At 42.0% G+C, this 22,431-nt stretch overlaps 1 protein-coding gene across 4 annotated transcripts; it reads right to left on the bottom strand.

Moving 5' to 3' along the window:
- Positions 1 to 419: 419 nt before the first annotated feature.
- LOC114142634 (fibronectin-like) lies at positions 420 to 20,833 on the bottom strand. Of its 4 annotated transcripts, none has more exons than XM_028013988.1 (46): positions 20,498 to 20,833; positions 20,217 to 20,342; positions 19,884 to 20,015; positions 19,585 to 19,716; positions 19,358 to 19,495; positions 19,126 to 19,272; positions 18,865 to 19,041; positions 18,540 to 18,722; positions 18,223 to 18,399; positions 17,647 to 17,802; positions 17,397 to 17,525; positions 17,144 to 17,287; positions 15,650 to 15,771; positions 14,998 to 15,166; positions 14,720 to 14,896; positions 14,472 to 14,603; positions 14,261 to 14,350; positions 13,991 to 14,185; positions 12,414 to 12,692; positions 12,032 to 12,295; positions 11,861 to 11,955; positions 11,451 to 11,619; positions 11,184 to 11,270; positions 10,818 to 11,009; positions 9,656 to 9,934; positions 9,201 to 9,392; positions 9,025 to 9,114; positions 8,282 to 8,548; positions 8,061 to 8,177; positions 7,811 to 7,972; positions 7,563 to 7,718; positions 7,358 to 7,474; positions 6,271 to 6,540; positions 6,003 to 6,190; positions 5,826 to 5,913; positions 5,000 to 5,179; positions 4,814 to 4,903; positions 3,865 to 4,053; positions 3,630 to 3,719; positions 2,841 to 3,265; positions 2,610 to 2,748; positions 1,788 to 1,943; positions 1,580 to 1,705; positions 1,382 to 1,488; positions 1,211 to 1,297; positions 420 to 1,122 (listed from the first exon to the last, which is right to left on the bottom strand). In XM_028013988.1, the coding sequence occupies exons 1-46, from the start codon at positions 20,637 to 20,639 to the stop codon at positions 1,045 to 1,047; spliced, it is 7,347 nt and encodes a 2,448-aa protein (XP_027869789.1). In that variant the 5' UTR covers positions 20,640 to 20,833; the 3' UTR covers positions 420 to 1,044. The 4 variants fall into 4 exon arrangements, with proteins under 4 accessions (XP_027869789.1, XP_027869790.1, XP_027869791.1 ...); XM_028013989.1 differs by having other exon boundaries at positions 18,871 to 19,041; XM_028013990.1 differs by lacking the exon at positions 9,656 to 9,934.
- Positions 20,834 to 22,431: the final 1,598 nt, after the last annotated feature.

Genomic DNA, 22,431 nt, shown 5'->3' with positions numbered 1-22,431 from the left:
TACATCACTAGGTCAAAACATTTTCTAGTACACTATTTTAAGTTATTTTGAATTTATTACATTCATTCCTGTTTTTGAAAAATGACAAGTTTGTTCCACCAATATTTAGAAAACCACTTTAGCATCACGATTCTCTACAGAATATGCATGAACAAATTTGCAACTACTATTTTTGGTCATATTCCTCATTTAATTTCAAAACTCAGTTGGCAACATATGAACAAAATGAATGTTAAGCAGTTGATTGCATGCTAGCAAGCCAATATTTGTTAGCATGCAAGCTAACTACCCAGAAAAAAATCTGTTTATTTGCTTTATACAAGACAAGACACCAGGGGATGTTCAGTTATTCCCCTGGTGTCTAAGTTTCTGTTTGTATGCAGAACAAAAAGATATAGCATAGATGATCACACAATACACAAAATTTAGAATCTCTCCAGCTTTATTAAAACAAGGGACTTTTGTCAAAGACAAAAACCACATTGTCACTGACAAAGTACAAAAATAGACTGGTTCACATTCTCACAGCCTAGCTCAAACATTCGAATACCGTGATTAAAGGGATGAACTGGTAAAAAAAAAAGATGTTTGAAGTTCGTCAATCACACACGGTGCGACCCTTCCACCTTAAAACGAAGGGTTACAGAAAGAACCAGATGCATGCAGACAGTTACAAATGCTAACTACTTGCATTCTTAAACACAGTGCTTACTTTCTGACAATGTTTTATGATGAGTAGATCCAAAACATGTCAATGGAAAACAAATGCCAGCTGGATAAGTAGCCTTTATAACCTTATTTACATTTAGCTGTAATGGGTCATTAGAGCCCTCAGTTCAGTCATTAGGCAGGTGTTTTCAACAGTGAACTGACTGGCTTGAAAAAGAGATCTGGACAGATCAGGCAGCAGGGCAGGAAGCTAGGTGAACGTGCCATAGAAAGTGATAATGCAGTCACACTAACAGCATGGCTTCTACAAGGTGAGAGTGCAGCAACTGAGGCGGAGACGGAGCGAACGCAAGAGTCACGCCACCGTATGAGAAGTTACTTCTGAGCATTTTGATGAGTGATTCCATCCGCTAGCAGCTCAGGTCGGAGGCACTCGATGGGGCAATGGATGTTCTGAAAAATAAGAGTGCAACGTCAACATGAGGAGTTGGCAAAAAGAACTATATTCAATACTTGTAAAAGAATATAATATTCATCTCACTTTTCGAAGTGTGTTTTCTCCATATCTAACAGACTCCAACAGGGTGACATCAGAGCCTGGTTTGCGGCAGTTCTCACACCGCCATCCCTGAGACACAAACATGCACGGTTACACGTCAATTAGGGCTCCATCTAATTCACCACAAATGAAGTGAAGGTTGATTTATCAAACCTGTTGTCCTCCGTCGCAAGTGCAGGTGCAGATAGAGCCTTGGTACTCCTTTTGCCACTGGCTGCCCACCTGGTAGGTTTTGCCCTCATCATAACACACTGACACGTCTGTGTGAAAAGTCACGCAAAGTAAAACTCAGCTGTACTGGAAATGCCTCATCACGTCAGAAAATGTCTCTGGGTGTGAAAGAAGCCTTACGTGGTTCACACTTAAATTCTCCTTTGCCGTTTCCCAAGCAGGTGCAGCTCATGAGGTGTCCGTTCTCGGCCTGGCGATCCCACTGCTCTCCGATGCGGTAGTTCACGCCGTTGTCATGGCACCACTCTGCAATACAAGAACAAACTGTTACGGAAGTCGAGAGAAACCTGCTCGGTTGTGTTCATATGTGAGCACCCCCAAAACTTACTCGACGAATCACATCTAAAGTGACCGCCGGCCAGGCACCTGCACCACAGCTTGAAGCCCGTCTCGGACATGCGCTCCCATTCGCCTCCGACGTCGTGGTAGGTGGCAGTGAAGGCATCGTAGCATGGGTCGTTGGTGGTGGGGACTCCACCCGATCCTGGCAGAAGATTAGGATTGAGAATTAAAAAACAAAAAAAAAATCACAGATCAACATCATTTTTGTAGTCTGCTTATAAACACGGTTTAGTTTTCAGTAGTATAGTGGTGAATATCTAAGCAGGTCTCTAGAAATATGAAATCTGATATGAGTGTTGCAAATTGTTTCATATTTATCTTGAATATTTTTCCATCTTAAGGGTTCTTTTTGTGAGAATTTTCTGGTTGAAAAGAACAGGATTTAAACATTTCTTGTAGATTTCTTTAGCAATTCTAGAACTGTAAAACTGGCTATAACTTGCGAAGAATCAACATTTCTGAACTATATCCATGTGCTGAAGTTTATGCTGACAAGTAGAATAATAAAAAAGAAAAATTCAACAACAAATTTCATTAATGTTAAAGAACATCATTTACAATTTTTCTGTCATTTTTTTTCATAAGATAAAAAAATGTTTCTAATTAGTTTTTGTAATATTTTATCCCAACATTTAATATTTTTACAGTAGTAACGACTATGAGTCTGTTTCTGCTGCATATTCTCCCAAACGGATCACAGATGCTATATTTTAAAACATTTTTGTTTTGTCTGTCCTATTTGGAGTCCAGATTCCCCAGCAGATCATTGAAGACGCTGCATCGCTGTTTCCCTGAACACTGAGCTTACTTGTGTTTCCAGCGGTGACTCTCTGCTCCAGAATCTTGTGTTTGAGTGCTCCCAGCAGCGCCTCCACTATCACGTTATAGTCTTCTCCAGGAGTGAGTCCTATCAGGGTGGCGGTGGTGGCTGTGCCTGGCAGGCGGGCCTGTAGACCGAGAATTGATTGAATTTGAAATGAGTTACATGACTCCGGCTACATGCTGCGCTGACTAAAATCTTTTGGGTCTCACTCCTCACCGTGAACATCTTCTCATTTCTGCTTGTGAGGGGATTGCAGGACAGGAGGTAGGCATTGCTCTGCCTGTAAGGCTTCCAGGAGATGCTGGTTTGAGTCTGGGCTTTCTGTGGTACTCCTGTCGCGTTAAAAAGCGAGGCTCTGATGGGAAATTTGAGCTTCACAACAGGCTGCCTACGGCCTTCTGCATCGGGGAGAGGGAGAAAGACCAGGGGCTCACGGACTTGCTCATTGGGCGACTGCGGGTTGCCTCCATTGTTGTTAAACTCTGTGTACTCCACATGCTGGCTTTGACCTCCAACTACATCCTGATTGGGCCCTGTAAACTGGACTTGGTTGTCTAAGTGAGTTTCGGGCACATCCAGCTGGTCGCCAGCCCCGGGGCGGTACGGCAGCGGCAGAGGCTGGGGAAGCAGGGAGTCTGACTCTGGGCGGGAGAGACGAGGTTAGGGAAGCAAGCTGGTTAGATGAGGCAGAGCTACGGTGAAGCTAATTTATCACAGCCACACAGGACGCAGCACATTGGCAGCTTTGGACTAAAACTCAACTATTTCATGACGTAGCGTTGCAAACACACGCATATATTTTTGAATGACATTTGTGAAGACATTCAAACTATAAATAGGTATTATGTTTAAGAGCCAAACACTGCTTGACTGTAGGCGTCCTACAGCAAATAAAAAAATGCATTTGAGCAAATAAAAGCAGAGGCTCAAATATGACATTTTTCAACTCATTTACCTGCAACCACTTTGTTTTTAATATAAAAGCTAAATATTCTGAATACTTACGAGTCCTGATCTTTCCCACCAGAGGTGTGCTCCTCTGTCCATTCTGGATGACGATAATCTTGATGATGTACTCTGTGGCTGGTTTCAGAGCTGAACAGAAACATCACATATCACGTCCAGTTAATTCATTAGTGCTAAATAAAAATACAAAGGGTGGCTATTTTAAGACGACTTTGGTACTATTTAACTCTGAAATTAGATTCTATTACTTGGACAAGAAATGATTTGGACCTACCAGTTATGGTGGCGTAGTTTTGGCCAACGTGGGGTTGTGGGATGAGCTCCTGCGGGGCTCTTCCAGTCTCTTCATAGGTGATGTAGTATCCGGTGATTTGTGTGGGAGGAGGCTGCCAGGTGAAGGAGATAGATGTGGGGGTCAAAGATGTAAACTGGAGGCCGGTAGGAGCCTGGACCACGGGTTTAACTGTGAAGAAGAAAAAAAATCATGTGTGTCATGAACTATTTTCAAAAAAAAATATTCCCAACAAATGAGGATTTCATTTACAGTAGAAAAGGAGTTGTTCAAACCAATCTGCCCCTATATTAAATATAATTGCCCTATTAAATCATGATTTAACTGCAGAGTGCAAAACCCATTCAGTCAGAATGAAGAAATCACCTAAAAGGACCCAACCGACAACATGAAGTAGGCTAAAAAAAAATCTAAACAACAACACATCATGTGCTAGACTAGAGCTGCTGCCCCCAAAACAGAGAAAACATGATGGTAGTCTGAGCCTGCTTTGCTGCTTCAGGACCTGAATGACTTGCCATTATTTATAGAACAATGAATTCTGTCAGAAAGTCGTGAAGGAGAAAGTCCCTCCATTAGTTCATGACTTATGTTCTGATAAGCTAAAACATCAATTAAAACAGGGATCCTTTTTTACCTTAAAATGGGAAGGTATACCTCAAATAAATCAACTAAAGTTTTACAACAAATTCATTATGTGTTGTTATTGTGAATGTTGGTGTAGTCCAAGACTTTCTACTAACAGACTGTATGTAAAAAAATAAAAACTAATAATTTAACTTTACACCTACTCAAGAGAAAGTGTATTTTTATTATGCGTCACTCTTCTTATTCAACCATGTCCATGTGTGATCATGAAGGTCAAATAATGTAAAATTGCCACATCGATGCTTCCCAAGGTGTGTTAAAAGATAAGGCACTTGTTTTATACCTGTTTCACCCCGGAGAGTAAACGGAGCGCTCCTTGTGTTTCCATTCAGAGTGTACAAGTTAATAGAATAAAGGGTTCCTGGCCGCAGACCTGAAAAACACAAAAACGCACACTGTGAAGCGAGACCTATTCAACAAGTCACTTCAGATGACAAACCAGTTCATTTAGCTGAGACATGAGGCCTACCGGTCAAAGTGTAGATGTATGTGTCCCCTGGGATGGTCCTTTTGATGGTGTCACGAGAACCACTCATAGGCGTAGCTTCAAGAAGGAAGCTAGTGATCGTCTCCCCCTTGGGGCGCCAACTCAAAGTTAAAGAGGTTTCCTCCGAATCGATGATCCGCACACGGCGAGGAGCGCTGACCTCTGTATTGACCAAATTACAAACGGATCAGTGAGCTCTACAAATTTAACAGTTTACATCATGGTGGAAGAGTCTTAAGCCATCTGTCATTTCTTTATGTTTTGCTTCCAAGAGGCCCCCTGTTCTAGTAAGCTTTCAGAGAGGTCTCTTCCCTCTGACCTGCCAGTAATAGGTTACGTTTTTAAAAATGTTTTCTATGCCACCAATTTACAACAAAAACCAAATTTCCTGTTACAAGAAAAACAAATCTAATTCATATGCCGGTCTGTTGAATTCAAAGTGGTCCAAATTTACTGCAAATGAAGCAAACTACTCCCAATCCAATGAGATTGTCAGATTTAGATTGTATTATGTACAGTGTAATTGAGTGCAGTTATTCTATAATAAAGTCAGATTCAGCTGATCACCAAATCCCAACTGGTGAAAAGTTATCTATGAGGGTGAGAGTTTAGTAAAGAAAAAGACAAACACAGAATTCATGGGTCAAAAATTGTTTAAAAGACGAGATAAAAACCGAAGACATGAAGTTGGTGCCGGCAATAACTCCACTAATGGCTCTGACCAAGAACCACCCAGAAAGATTACAAAATGGCTTCCTCCTGGCAAGTAAATGATGAACACATTTTGAGAAGTAAAGAAGCCACAGACCTTCCAGTGTGGTTGCCTCTCCTTCCAGTGGTCTGCTGGTGACAGAGTTCTTCAAGGCGTAGACCTGAATTTGATACACTGTTGCAACCTAAAGGACAAAGACATATTACTGATGTGCCACCACCGAATAAAATGCATTTATCTCACTTTTCATTCATGTACAAAAACATTGTTTACCATAAGCCCTGGTACAACTACGCGCGTGGTATCTGGGGCAACGTTCATTTCTTTGCGGGGGCTGTTGATATTCTTTGGGGTGATGACCACACGGTAGCCTGTCAGGCGGGCGTCTGGAGCCCGCCACGTAATCGTGAAGAAAGACGGTCCAACCTCAGAGACCATCATGTTGGTCGGCGCAGGGATTACTAAAACAAAGTCACCATAGCAAACATTAAGCTTGCATGTATGTCAGTCACGCATAGGAATATGTTTCCTAAATTTCTACCTGTTGATTGGGTTCCCACTAAAGGCGTGCTGGGAGTCCGGCCGTTGAAGGCAATGACCTTCACTGTGTACTCAGTCCCAGGACGGAGATCTCTTAGCACAGCGCTGTCCTGATCACCTCTGGGGGCTGGGCGAAGTTCTCTCTCTCCCTCCTCTGAGCTGGAGTACAAGACGCGGTAAGACGTCACCGTGCCATCGGGGCTGTCCCACGTGATGCGCATGGAGGTGGAGTCGATGTCGGAGAAGATCAGGTCCTTGGGATGATCCATGGCTGCAACAAAGAAGGAGGATGAAATATTCCTTTCATAGCAAAGCCAGAGTTTTAACTTGCTTTGTACACCATCTATTTTTACATCTCATCCTGTTCCCAAAATGAGATTAACTCCACAAAGTCTCCATCTTTCAAGATTTTTTTTAACTCCAACCTTTAAGCTGTTTAAAACTGTACATTTCCTTAAATGACGTTCACAATTTGTACACTGTTTTTACAGGGCTGCATCCCAAAAGACATACAGTAGCTTTACAATGTTGCTGTAGAGCAAGGGTGTCAAACTCCAGTCCTCAAGGGCCGCTGTCCTGCAGTTTTTAGATGTGCCACAGGTACGAAACGCTGGTAGGAAATGGCTTAATTACCTCCTCCTTGTGTAGATCAGTTCTCCACAGCCTTGCTAATGACCTAATTATTCTATTCAGGTGTGGTGCAGCAGAGGCTCATCTAAAAGTTGCAGGACAGCGGCCCTTGAAGACTGGAGTTTGACACATGTGCTGTAGAGACTGAGAACAGCAAATCCGTTGTTTCTGTTTTGTGCTAAACCGGTCTCTAATTGATGGAATAATTCTAAAGGAGCTTTAAAATGAATCTAATTATTTTCAGTAATGGCGGCTTGTCCGCAGATGTCCATCCTACCCTGTTGTTTTCTGACATTTCTCAGGGATTTTCTCTTCTGTCATACGCCACATTTAAAGTATGCTTTTCTATTACATATGAATGTCATTGCAAGCTTCTTAACAGCATCTAACACATTTTTTTTTTTTTATCAAAGCAGTCCTTTTCTTGCATCAGTTTTGGATGTTTGAATTACACTAACCAGTAAAAGCATTCTCCACAACAGGAGAAGAGGGTTGTCCACCACTGCCCAAGGCAAAAACGCTGACAACGTACTCAACTGTGGGCATCAGACCTACGAAAGACTTTTCTGTCGTCTCTGCAAAGCAAAAATAAAATAGGTCAGTTTTTGAGGGAGATAACCTTAAGTATTTAGGAACGTTACGTAAGAACATAGCATATCTTACGGGGAGCCACTACTTCAGAGTAGGAAGGTCCCAAACCATTCTTGGGGGCAACTGTGACTCTGTAGCCTCTGACTGGACCCTCAGGCGGAGACCAGCGCACTTTAATGCCGTTGTCAGTCACATCGGTGACCTTCATGTCAGTGGGGGGTTCGGTATCTGAATAAAATGGGAATTAATGAAACCTTCAGATCCCTTCTAACAATCAGATCTCTTAAAACTGTATTTTTGCTTTGTTCACATTATAATACCTGTCCTGTGTGTTATGTAGACAGGTCTGTTGGAGGCAGGGCTGTCTCCTCGTGCTGTGACGGCGTAAACTGTGATGGTGTAGTCAGTGCCGGGACTCAGCCCAGTGATGGTGGCGGTGGTCTGGGAGCCTGGGATTGTAAACTCTTGGGGAGATTCACCACCTGCAAGCGAATAAACAAAATGTCACTGTCAAACTTTGCACTTTGGCAAAGTGTGGACCAAATTTGGAAATTAATCACGACTACACACTTGTGCCTCCATAGGTGATCCTGTAGTTCTTCACTTCCACAGAAGGAGCGTCCCAGCGGATGGTGATGCTGGTAGGTGTGGATGATGTTACCTCAAGATCAGTGGGTGCATCAGAGACTGAAAAGCAGTAACAGAAAAGAGGTAAAAGAATTACATTAGTCATAATCAAAGATTAAAGGATCAAGCTGCAGGATCCCACTTCAAAGAAACAAAAAACTCACTGGTGGCTTGTGTTCCAGTTAGAGGTTGACTTTCCTCATTGTCATAGACAGCGTACACATAGATCATGTACTCAGCCTCAGGTTCCAGTCCGGTCACAGTGAAGTGGTTCTTGGATGGGGGGAGCCTATCGTCCTTGGCTCGCCCACCACTTGTTTTCTGGTACCGAAATCGGTAGCCCGTTATAGGAGATATGGGAGCCTGCCACTGAACAGTGAAGGAGTTGGTCCGGATGTCGGTGAAACGCAGGTCAGTCGGTGAGTCCAGAACTGGAAGGAGGTTTTAGGAAATTGAGCTGAATTGGAAGTCAGCATAAAAACAAATCTGAAGAGAAATCTAAAACAAACGTTTGAAATGACTCAGAGGCTGTTTCAAGTTAATAAATGTGGACAAGGGAGAAGAAAAGAAGAAATTAAAGCAAAATCCTTAGCAGACGAGCAATATCGGAAAGTTATGTCTTTAAGTGATGTGCATCACCCATCTCCTGTTCATTGGGTTTTCATCTAACAGTAGTTAGGATCCACATAAATTCCCACGAAAACTTTCATATAGTCTGGAGAACTACTGATTGAGAACAATGTAAATCCACTGATGGTATACTGCAAGGTCTAAACTACATGAAAATGTAGTTTTCCTATAGTTTTCATCATATAAATGATGAAAATTGAGATTTTTGGGGTTTTTTGTCATTTTCCGTCAGCTTTCACATCACCTTTCATAAGACAGCCTACTCCATAATACTCACTCGTTCTCTGAGTCCCTGTAGCAGGTTCACTTTCTCGTTCACCATAGACGCAGACAACACTGATACGGTACTCCGTGTTGGGCTGCAGGTCTTTATAGAAAAAATGAAAAATAATAATAGTTGCAACATGCAATTTTGTTTTTTCAACAGACACCATAAGCTGCGTGTCGTCTTACTCTGCAGCAGGAAGGTATTAGTGGCGCCACCAACATTGACTTCCTTTACATCGTCGTCCGTGTTCACGGGGTGGTAGCGGATTACAAAACGAGAAATTTCACTGGGCGTGGCGATGTTGGGGATGGTCCATGTCACCCGGATGTGGTCTGGACCCACACCTCCAAACTGCAAGTTAGTCGGAGCTGGTACAGCTGGAAGAACGGAAAATTGAAGGTTATGTATCGACAAGGCATTAGTTAAACGAGACATTATGCATATTTTACAGCTAAATTCAACAAAAGGCATATGAATGGTTTGATTTGATAAAAAGAATAAATCAAATTTTGCTAGGAATCTGTATTTGCACATAAAAATTGACACAAGGGTCAAACAAATAAAATGCAGAGTGTGTTGCTGTCTCTAAAATTCAATTTCCCGTCCCTCCCCTTTAATTAAGTGGTAAAAAAGAAATCACCAGCTTCTGTTTGTTTTGTGTATGTGGTCGCCTTGCTCTCTCCCTCCTCTGTAACTGTGACGATAGTGATGTCATAGTCCACGCCGGGCTCCAAGCCGTGAATCGTGTAATAACCAGCAGACACCTCCACCATATCTTGAAAGATGGGCATGCTCTCGCCTGAGGTTTTTACCGTTATGCGGTAAGCAATGACGGCGGTAAAGTTTACAGGGGTCCAGCGCAGGCCAATGGTGGTGTCAGTAATGTCGACGAAGTCAACGTGAGTTGGGATGGGGATTTCTGAAAAGGGGTTAGACCGGTTCCCAAGCACAAGCAAAAATCAGACAGAAAGGAGAATAGAATTACACCAGCAACTTGTCATTCCAATTAAAGCAGTCAGAGAAGTACTGTGTAACAGTAGCCATGCCAAATAACAATACAGCAAATGAAAAAAACAATAACCATCAATTAAAATGAAAAATGCATGCAATGTTTAAAGTTATTGGCCATGCTGGAAAGTTTGATCCCTTCATCTATTAACTGTGATCTCCATGCAGTTCACAGCTCAACCAGTGATCATGTTAGTTTTAGTATTTAGCACTGCATTTGCGCAAAAATGTAAAACCTTCTTGAAGGTTTTTAATGTCTGGCTTAATGTTTGACAAACATTGTTCCTGCATGAGATAGAAAGCAACTAACAGTGGTGTTTGTTGTATTTGCCAAAATAAGACAAAACATTTGGCTTTATCCTCCACTTCATTGTAATAAAAATCAACCTTTCTTATGGTCTTTTAAAGAGGGTTCGATTTTTCCCAGATTCTTAAAAGTAGAACTTTCAGATTCTGTTCATCCACAAGATATTTTCACTTGTGTACAATTACCTGTAGACTGGCTGAAAAACAGTTGATCATGAGCTTTACAACAATTATAGGAAATCAGGCTACTTTAAAGGTGAAGACATGTTAACACCATGGTAGACAGGGCCTACTGTGCTGCTACCCTAGGTTTTGTTCCTAATCTATAGAGCTTTGAGATTTTTGGTTTGAAACTTTGGCCCAAAGACGAGAACAAAGATACAGCTTTTGATTATTTCAATGAAAAAACAATCTGCCTACTAACAAGGCACTTTCTTTTGGCACAGCTGTGAGGTTAACAGGGAAAGATGCCTTCCTGGTGGCTCTACCTGGGGTGATAACAGTGGATATCGGTACGCTCTCCACTGGTCCCTTGAGAGTGAATACGCTGACGTTGTACTCCACCCCCAGATTGAGGTTTTCTAGAAGGCATGTGTTTTGATCCGGTGCTACAAACTCCTCCAAAAAGTTCCCTCTGTGGCCACTGGTTGGCGCACTTGTCACTCTGTAGCCAGAGATCCCTGCAGAAAATAGGGGAGTGAAAGATTTTGAAAAAGTTGGACACATTATCAAATGATAGTGAGATAGAGGTAATAGAGACATTTGTCCAGGTGGATTGGGGATCTAAAGCCAAGGTCTAGACTTGGTCCCATCCAACAGCTTGGCGGCGCGTGGGGTGCTTAGTCAATATTTACCTGGTGTTCTGGAGGCAATCCAGTAGACGGTTAGATCTCCCGTGTCTGGGTTGGACACCACTCTGAGGTCGGTTGGAGGAGACACAGCTGTACATGAGAAAGGATTTTATGCAGCTGTTAAGGTCTTGCCAAATTGTTTAAACAGTGCTGCATTGGCTCACAAAAGCATTACATCATTCTGGTTATAAACACTTTAACAAAGATTCATGTTGAGCAGTTGTTATCAGGGCTGTGTTTTTCCTCCAGCCAAATGAAATACAGACGCACTGGTGACAACGTTGCGGGTGATGGGGTTTCCACGGTTGCGGCCGTTGAAAATGGGCTGAACGCTGTAGGTGTACTGAGTTCCTGGGAACAGGCCGCCAATGTCAATGCGCCCAGAGTCCGAGGTCTCTTCTCTAGGAGATTCGCCTTCCTCACTCGGGAGAACAGAAAGCTGAAGAAAGCAGAGAGAAAACATTGTGATCAGCAGATACTCATAAAATTTAGCACAATACCTAAAATCTGCTCACAACTGACCAAAACGACATGCTGAGATTTCAGCAAACGACTAATCTCCTGGGGTTAGTTGCCCAACTAATCAGCTTTGTACATTGAAGATGGAGACGTAGCTTTTCATTGATGCATAAAAACTGCGACAGTTTTGGAGTTATCAGAGCAAAAGGGCGATGACCTACCTTGTAGCTGAATCTGTGGATAGGCGTCCAGCTAATAACGATGGAGGTGTCTGTGACCTGTGTGTTGAAAGGAGGAGCGTTTCCCATCCGAGGAGCTGGAAACAAGACAGAAGACATGAGTAAAACCTCCACATAAAAAGATATTCTAGTCTGGGGTGAAAGTTTTCTGACCGGTAGTAAAATATGCAGTGGTTCCCTCGCTCAGCTTATTGTTCTGCACAGAGTGTAACTGTGCCGTGTACTGTGTGTCTGGGCGCAAATTCTTCAAAGAGTACTGTGTGACCACTCCGGGGATTCTCCTCTCAACGGGGTTGGAGCCCTCGATGCTCAGGAGGAGGCGGAAACCAGTAACAACAGCGCGGGGAGCATCCCAGATGACCAGTGCGCTGTCATGTCCAATGTCAGTGAAACGTACGTTTGTTGGTGAGTCAGGTTCTGCAGGGGAAAAGAAGACATAACCCATGTGAAAAAGTCAGCATGTGTTTTGTAATCTGATGATATTTTTATAATCTGAGTTTTGAAGTTTAAAAAAAACAACAACAGTGCCACCTACTGGTGGATTTTTCTCCAACAAGCGGCTGGCTCTCAGAATCGCCTCTGACGGCGTAGATGTAGAAGCGGTACAGCGTGCCGGGCTGCAGATGGGTGATTTCAGCGTACGCGTTGGGGGAAACGGGCAGCTGAAGGGGCCGCAGCTCGGTGCCGTCCTGGCCCATTGGTGAGAAGACCACCCTGTAGCCGGTAACCTCGGTGGGAGGACCCGTCCAAGTAATGCTGATCCTGGTATCCGAAACCTCGTAGAACTGCAGGTCGGTCGGAGCTGGGATCTTTTCTGTGGAGAGGAAAAGATTTGGTCACACATAGTTAAATATCAGGTGTTTCTCATAACGTTTATTGAAACTCTCGAGAACAAACATCTGTTAAGCATTTCTTCTTAAAAGATTGAACACTCACTTTATGGTTTAGAACAGCTAAGACTTTTGCCTCATTGGTATTTGATGATCTGTGTAACCCAATAGTTATCCTTTACGTTATGTACATATTATTTTTATCATGAAGCAAATGATATTTAAAATATTTGCAAGGCCTCTACCATATTGATATTAGATATGGAAGAACGGTAATAGTAAAAGAAACAACTGTTTATAATGATCAAAAAGGAAACATCCAGCTTATTTTCAAATTCCAAACTTGAAAGGTAAGTCCAATAAAGGTTTTAACAGTTCCCAAGTGGAGTTTTTGCCTAAGTTTGGCTCAAACCAGGTGGAAAATCCACAGCAAATACTAAAGCAACAGAAGGAATTAAAGTAATAGTCGTTTCCTACAACATCTGTTTTTATTTTTCAAGAACAAATTTCCCAGTCCAGCCACAAGGAAGTAAAAGAAATTATTATCTTTTCTAAATTATGTGCTAAAGATTGATGAGGTGTTTGTGCTTTAGGGGTGTTGGCTCCATAAGCATTTGTCTTTCCAAGTGTTAAAACTTTATCTCAGAAGGCTTTGAGGACCCCCTGTAAATCACGTGCTAGTCAAAACCTAGATTGAGAAGATGAGAAAAATATTTAAGTTACTAATGAAGTTATATCATATCAAAAGTTTGGACACACCTTTTAATTCAATGAGTTTCCTTTATTTTCATGACTATTGACGTTGTAGATTCACACTGAAGGCATCAAAACTATGAATAACACGTGGAAATATGCACTAAACAAAAAAGTGTAAAACAACTGAAAATACCCCTTATATTCTAGTTTCTTCAAAGTAGCAACCTTTTGCTGTGATTACTGCTTTGCACACACTCTGCATTTTCTTGATGAGCTTCAAGAGGTCGTCACCTGAAATGGTTTTCACTTCATAGGTCAACCTGCCCTGTCAGGTTAATAAGTGGGATTTCTTGCCTTATAAATAGTCATGAAAATAAAGAAAACCCATTGAATTAGAAGGTGTGTCCAAACTTTTGGTCTGTACTGTATATAACTCATACCTGACAGCTCATTTTAATAGCCTTTCACGCCATTTTAAGAATTGTAACCAGCTAAACCAAAGAGCCATCCAGTCTCATACATGGGTGCTGAATTTGATTATCTGTGCAGTTATTTTATTTGCAAAACAGCCATTTATAATGTGTACCTCGTTTTGGCGAGCCAGCCGTGCTGACCCGCACAGAAACAGGCTCACTCTCCAGGTTCTCCTCCACAGCATAGATACTGACGTTATAGAGGAGACCTGGGCTAAGGTCCACCAGGGTCACTGAAGTCTCCGAGTCAGGGAGGATGAGCTCGGTGCTGCTGCCTTCCTCTGACGGAGTGTAAACCAAACGGTACCCTGAGAGCAGAAGTGTGGAATTGACTTACATAACCCAAACATTTTAAGTAATAAATGCAGAAAGTCGGTTGTTACCAGTTATCGGCGCCTGAGGTCTGCTCCAGCTGATGCGGATGGAGGTTTCCGTGATCTCATCCACAGGAAGCAAAGTGGGTGTGTCAGGAGCTGGCAGAGAAAAAAAAGAAATTAGGGAAGTTATGCAAACAAATTTTTACAAAGTTGGATAAAATTTTATGTATTCTAAATATTATTGTTATTTAAGAAGAGTGGGAGAAATGTTTCCAACCAGTGGTCTGTGAGGTGGTCAGGATGAGGTTCGGATGTCCATCTCCCTCGGGCATCTCGTACACGCTGACGTTGTATCTGCGGCCAGGCTCAAGATCACTAATGGTGACCGACGTGGTGGTGCGGGGAACATCTGAAGAACCACAAAAAGGTTTGATGAAATACCCAACAGGTTATTAGTTACAACACAACTCAAACAGTTAAATGTGAATGTGCTTTTCAAGCTTATTCCAAAGTAAATTAATTCACCCAGGTACTTTGGTGTAGACCCCTCTTCGATGAGCTCATACTCCAACCTAAAGCCAGAGATGGTAGAAGAAGCCGAGGTCCACGACACCACAAAGCTGTTGGAGGTGATCTCTGTTATCGACTCAGACATGTCCACAATTGGCGGAGGTGGCGTCGTCTCTCCTTCCCATGTCTCCACTTTTTGAGATTAGTTGGGTAGGGGGAAAAAACATTTTCTTTAAGAAAGTGTTCTTGATTTTGTGGCATTCAAATACTGTTAAACCCTGCAGTGAACTTACAGGAGCCATAAGCGGTTGTAAAATCGAAACGTGTGACCTCGCGTTGCCCGTAGTGCATAATGCTGATCAGCTGTCCCTCGTAGGTCACACCTGGACGCAGTCCACTGATGGTGTAGGAGTTGAGGTTTCCAGGAATGATGACCTCCCTCCATGGGTTGCGACTGTTTTTCTACATGACAGAGTAAAAAGACAAAGAGCTGAAGACTTCCAAGACTCTTTATGATAAAGAATATTTACTCTCATGCTGCTGAGAAGCTTTACATAAACAGAGGTGAGAGTAAGCTTTTTAAATGAAACTAACTGCATCTATGAGAGCTCTTCAACTTAAACTAATGATCCCAGAAGTCATTTGATGATACACGGTGTCCAACCTAGACAGCTTACAGTCCATCATAGAACCAAACTCAGAGACAAAAAATATGCAGCATTTGGACAGGAAGCACTCAAAAGAGGGCTTCACCTGCACAGGGAATGTGTGTAAACTAGCTGGAACGACAGTGTGTGTCACAGAGAGTTCATGGACTCAAACTTTGGACTAAATCAACAAAGATTTTCCATCTCATTCACAACTTTTAGCCTCAAACTCTATGCATTCTCACAAAAAAAAATCACCAGGAAAGATAAAATTTCTAAACATCTCAGTGTGACTTACAAGTCTCCATTTGAGGATGTACTGGGTGACATGGGTAGACGGTGGCACATTCCACTGAATGGGGTGGGAATCTGGCTGGTTTCCTGCTTCTGTTATAAGCACCTGGACGGGTCTTGAGCCGCCTGAGGAGTTATCGGCAGCAAATGGTGGAAGAAACATCAATAAAAAGCACAAAATGAAAATGTGGCTTACATAAAGAAAAAGAAAAAGACTTGTGAGTAACATGACAGTGTGACCTGCGGTGGAGACCTGGGGACTGTTTGATGAGTTACAGCTAAGCGATTCAGAGTTTTGGGTCAGAATCAAACCACCAGGCGATGCTAAACCGGCTCAACACCTACTGACTGGCTTACAGTCTGAAATGACACCTTCATGCTATATTCATCACTTTTATTGGCCCCCTCGTTCGCATATGAACTCATTGCACGGGCTCACTGGCTGTTCACCCTGCACAAACAGTACAGGGCCCTGATAGAACGATAAGCATCACAACTGTCCCTATTTAGGTCAACATTAGCCCCTCGACTCAGTTCAAAGTAACAGTTTAGGCAACTTTTGTGTAAATAAGGACAGGAGGTTTTCCAAAACTTTTGCCTGTCCAATAAAATATTTTATCTGAGCAGGACAACAAACATTACTCAGCAACAGGTGGGGGAGGAGAAAAAACACAAACTTTAAACTTCAAAGGTTAAAGGAAATGACAGGGGTGTTGAGACTGAAAAAAACAAATCCAGCATTTATGCACCAAACAGGAACAGGAGCTATGTTTTACATACAACATGGGATGGTAGGTAACTTTCAAAAAAAAAAAAAGCATTTGTGAGGAATCTATTATCTAACAATAATTGCAAATACTGAACAAAGCCTTTAAGCTTTGAATGTATTTATAATTATTGACAGTTTGGTAAGTTATGATGACAGAAAAAACCCTTCACGTTAACATAAAGGAATGACGTGTACGATTTAGTGACATCTCGTGGTGAAGTTGCAAACTGCAAAAAATAAAATGCTCTAAGGACCCCCAACATACTCCTACATACTTCACTCCTCAGAGGTCCATGCAAACTCAAAGCCGACATCCACAAAGGTAGATTTTTACGTTTGTGAGCTAGGCACCGAGGTGGCTTATCAAACTTGCTGGTATCCACTCGGATTGTGGGAAATGAAGGAATTTATCACGAGAAATGTAGGCATCTGTTAAAGTTACAGATACAAATTTATGTCAGCATTTCCCACTGTTATGCAGGAGAATCTTAAATCACCCAAAAACATAAAAGAAAAGAAAATACATGCAAATCAGAAAAATTTTTTGGCCATTAAAAAGTAAATATTTAAAAATTGTGTATGAAGATTTTATGTATGTATTGTGTATTACGCAGGAAACATTTCTGCTGTGTTCCAAAAGGTGCCACAAACCCCAATATGTTGTGACCAAAAAAAGCTATCACAAAAACAGCTAAATTCTGATGTTTATGAAAGAGCATTTTCTCTTACCTGGGTAGGCCTGCAGAGGTTCGCATCCCATTTCTCCTCTTCCTTTGCCAAAGCAAGTGCATCTGTAGTGATACCCACTGATGACTTTGTCCCACTGTTCTCCAATCTGATAGATCGCATTGTTCTGTTGATCTCTGCACTGATCTAGTAGAGAAAAACCAAGCAGATGGGAAAGTTGAGTTGGTTGGACAGAGAAGGTTGGATGTGGACATGTGGAGTATTGACCAGCCAAGGCAATGAGCCACAAACCAACCTATAGCATCGCACTTCCAGTAGCCGCGTCCCAGTCCGAAGCAGGTGCAGTTCATCATGTGTCCCTCATTGTGGCGCTTTGAGAACTGCTGGTTGACTTCATAGGTCAAACCATCAACAACGCAGTTGTCTGAACACACAGAGAAAAGCAAGAATTTACTCTCAAAACTGGAAAGCTTTCATATGCGCATCTTCTTAAGATGACTTTAAATCATCTTTATTTCAACTCCACATGGAGTCAGTTGTCTCACCTCGCAGCTGCGAATGGGCAATGCAGTTCCACTCTCCACGGCCATTTCCCAGGCAAGTGCACTCCATCATGTGACCCATGACGTCATGCCGTTTGTCCCATTTGTCTCCGAGACGATGCATCACTCCATCATTGGTGGTGCATACCTCCTCATGGGCTAATTAGGAAAAGAGTAATAAAATGCATCCAATCAACTGTGTTTTGGTTTTTTTCTTGCACATGCAGTTCAAACAGTTCAGTTTAGAGCTGTGCTACATTTTTGGATGTGATAGTCTTTACCAACAAGTTTTTCATAGTCACTAATTATTTGCCCTGGAAAAATAAAATTTAGTCTAATAAAACAAGAAGATATAACTCTAAGGAGCATATTTTCACAACCGCAAGTGTGCTTTGGTTGAACCAAACCACATGTGTTGGGTGAGATAAACTCAGACCCATTCTGATTCGTCTTGATATTAAATTACACAGGACACATTCTGCTAGGAATGAACATTAGATAAAGTTATTTTGAATCTTTTTGCTTAATACTGTGAATTTATTGGAAATCCTACAAAACATCTGAACACTTCACACTGACCAGCCATGGGGCAAAATCCAAAACGCTGGTCCACGTCATAGTTGTAGGTGGTACCGCACCATCTCATGCCATCACGGCGGCCATCGGTGGTACAGTCTGTGTAGTTGCGACCGCTGTAGAGGTATGGGAAGTGGCAAAGGGCCCCGTTGGAGTTCCCACCTTGTGTCACCACAACGGCTGCAATTTTCACAGAAATTTATATAGTTACTCCCGAGCTCTAGTTTGGATAACAGTAACTGACAAAAGTCAACACAATACCTCAACAAAGTCACTGTCATTGTTAAGATAAAAACGACATCTCTGTTTCAGAGTCTCACCGAATTTTTCTGTACAGAAGGAATACTGCTGATCTCTCTCATAGTTGGATGTTGTGGAGCACCAGAGCTGCCCATCAGTGCGTCCATCTGAAGTGCAAGAGTAGTACGTCTTTTCCATGAAGACAAATGGGAAAACACACGGCTGGCCATTAGAATTGCCACCATACGCCTGGTTCCTGGCCTCTACACAAACAGGAAATAATTTATTAAGAACAGACGTAAAATGACAGAAATCGAAATTGAATTTGCGCAAAATTCAATTTTCACTACAGCGGTACCCTAGTTTTCAGTAGGAAGCATGTTTTTTTGTTCCATTATAACATACGCTCACCCCATTCCTGGCAGCTGACTCCATTGCCCAGACATGTACACAACATCTGTTTGCTGCCCTGGCTCCTGATCCAGCGGTGTCCGTCAAAGTACGAGGAACCAGAGTCTGTGGGGCAGGTTCCTTCGGAGGTGGGCACGTGATGATGCAGCAGAGCCTGGGTTACACCAGGGCCTGTTAACAGATCGATAAAACAATGTCAAAGACTAAAGTGAGAGGATATTTTTTGTTTACATGACTGCCTTTAACAGAACTCACCTCGGCCTGTGCTCTGTCCTTGACAATTCGATTCTCCCCTGCCGTTACCCAAGCACACGCACTTCATAGCATTCCCCTTGTCGTCAGTCTTTGTCCAAGTGTCTCCAATCCCAAAAGACCTCCTGGTCTGAAGGTCATTGCAACGGTCTGGTTCGGAAATAATGACAAATGAGCTGGCACTGAAAATCAAACCAGGCCTATTTGCTTAAATGGCGATTTAATTCGTACTTACTCCTTGAGGTACAGCTGATACGTCCATTTCCTTCTCCGTAGCAGGTGCAATCCAGCATCATCCAGCCTTGGTATGGCCTTTCCCAGGTCTCGCCAACCAGATACGATGATCCAGAGTAGCTATCAAAGCATTTTTCAGCTGCAAGGATAAAAAGTAAAACAACGGGTAAGCATGGTTGAGGATTAAACGCTTAAAAGCGTTTTAATGCTTTCAGGGGAGACACTCACCCACAGGTTTGCATGTCCATTCTCCCTTGTTGTTCCCAAGACAAACACACTCCAGCAGGTATTCACCGCTCTCATGAGGCTTCTGCCAAGTTTCCCCAATTTTATAAGACCTCCCACTGTCATGGCAACGGTCTGTCAATCACCCAAAGGATCAGACAGTTTATTATTGACATATCAAATATTACTTTTGCATCTCGAACACACATCTAACACTAAAAGGCAACACATTAATAAACAAGACTTCTGTCGTTTCACATTGAAATTTGACATGTGAGCTTTAGAATGAAAGTGTAACCTACATGCTATGGTACAGCTGATTTTCCCAGAGCTAATGCAAGTGCAATCCCACATGAACCCGTCCTTTGGTCTCTCGTAGATTTCTCCCACCCGGTATGTCCGGGCATTGTCCTTATCATAACAGGTCTCGTCCGCTGAGACAAAAACGGAGGAAACAGAAAGGTCAAGAGTTATTGTGAGCCTATCTTGGACTGTTGTCCTGCATGTGTGTAAAAATACTCAAATCTAACATCTGGATCTTTTGAGCACTTTTACTTTGCTTATCAGTGCTTTAATAATAACGTCTGAAATTGTTGATTTTGGCTTGGAGAGTTGGACTTCAGATTTTGACTGACCTTCAGGCTTTGTTTTACACTTGATGCCTGCTGCTCCATTGCAGGTGCAAACCAATACACTTCCTCGGTAAGGTTTCTCCCACTGTTGGTTCCGTCTGTAAGAGTTACCATTCTCCTCACAACTGTCTAAAGAGTAAAAACGTGGAAATAACACTTTAAAAGTTGCAGGTAGCTAAGTTTAATCTTTCTCAAACAAACATTAGATGCAACATCTCACATTTCATTCCAATCCGTAAGTTTAAAAGCATCACAAACTCGCACACGAAACAACTTGTGTTTACCTGGAGAGAGAGCAGATGCGTCATGCGGGTCTGGATACACCTGATACTGACCCGTTTGTCTTTTGCTCTTCTTCGGGGCGCAGTGGACTGCGCTACTTACGCACAGCGCAACCAGCAACCCCGTCAGTGGGCCACTAGTCATTTTGTGGATGGACACGGATTTTAATGCAGAATTTAATAATATTGATTAAAAAAAAAAAGTTTAACTACAAAAGAGCATCTACAAAAACAGGAAGACAGAAGGAGGTGTGCAGAAGTCAAAGCTTGGAGAGATTTAGGAGATTCAGCTCTCTGCGGCTGCCTCTCCAGGCAGATTTTGCACCAGAATGAGGAGAGGAGAGAGGAGCAGTTTTATACCAGGACGCTGCTCTGCCCCAGGGGGAGGGATTTTACTGGAGTTTGGATCATCCTCCTGCGTGTGAGTAATACTCACCCGTCACTTTCAGTGCATGAAATAAGTCAAAAAAAATTGTAAGGTGTGAAAAGAGCGTAAAAGCTACAGGAACGGACTAAATATTTGTGCGCGAATTGTTCTAAATTCAAGATAGCAGTAATTTATTGTACTGATAAATCAAGGACAATATTTATTCTACCTCCATCTACTGGTATTTCTGTGCAAGGACAGCTACACTTACGTTTGTTCAAATTAATTTCCGTAGCGTCTTTACTAGCATCTATCGCAACATGCAAAATATATTTTCTCTGTACAGAATATGCACCCATTTAGAAAGAAACCCTAAATGAAGTGTGGGACTATAGTATGGTAAAAATAAAGTCGAACACATTTTTAAAATTGGACTCAAACTGTAACATGACATGACCTTCAGTAATTTCAGCTCAAACCTTCATCTCAGTCATGCAATCTATATACCAACCTGATTTATTTATGACTTTATGTGCTCGCTGTCTTCAAGGCCGGATCTAGTCAGTTAGACCATCAACATGCACATACAGTACATGGCCTTATTAACTTCTCAACAGTAGGCCTTGATTGTTAGCATCATCCAGCCATAGAAAAATAAATATTTAAAAAAACTCCAAACTTTTTATATTTATTTACCTACACTTTGGTTTTTCACCACCAGAGAAGTTTAGTTCTGGTGTTTTCCTGCTTCAGGAAAATTGAACCAGCTTTACACTTTTACTATAAGAACATAGACGTAGGTGAAGAATTTTTTATTATTATTATTATTTATTAAATTTACTAGACAATATCACACTAATGACGACTCGCTGAATAAGGAGAAGTGAAACCCTGCCAGATAAAAAGTATCTGGAAGGGTACTGAGGCAGAAGGTCACACATTATTTCTGTCTAGTTTGAGAAATACTTTTATTTCCTCAAAATTTCTCATGAGTCATTTTGCAACATTTTTACATGCGTTTGCAAAGCATTTTTTGCTTATTCTGTGCTAAAATGAATAGGAATGTAGATAACTTTACATCCAAACCTTCCAGACCCATTTCTAGCATCCAAAGCAATTCTTTGTTCCACAATTTATGCCAAACCTTCATTTAAATCTAAGCCTCATAATTTGCTCTAATAAAATTATGTGTTCTTCAGCAAGAAACAGATTTAATTAAGGTACCAGAAACAAAAACATAATCACGTTTCCTTACACGGAACAGCTGTTTGGTTTTTTTTTTCTTTCCAAACTGCCTGGTTTCGTTCATCATGCCGCTTTTCCTTTCCTTCATTTTGACCTGTCTGCATAAGCTCAGTGTACCAGACATAAATAAACAGCTTCCTTTAATTTTCTTGACTTTTACAGTCAGCTTCAATTAGAAACAAGACAAAGCACGAGGTCTTGTTATGATCCTTGAGCATCCAGTTTTGCCAAATGTATTTATGGATCTCGCCTGGAAAGTAGTTTGCGCTATATAGCAACTCCTGTCACAATGCAGAAGAAACAAGCGGTGCCCGCGGCCGCGAAC

The sequence above is a fragment of the Xiphophorus couchianus genome, chromosome 4 (genome assembly GCF_001444195.1).
Source record: "Xiphophorus couchianus chromosome 4, X_couchianus-1.0, whole genome shotgun sequence".
Classification (NCBI taxonomy): domain Eukaryota; kingdom Metazoa; phylum Chordata; class Actinopteri; order Cyprinodontiformes; family Poeciliidae; genus Xiphophorus; species Xiphophorus couchianus.
Note: the sequence above shows the minus strand (reverse complement) of the source record. Positions and strands in the feature narration are given on the sequence as shown.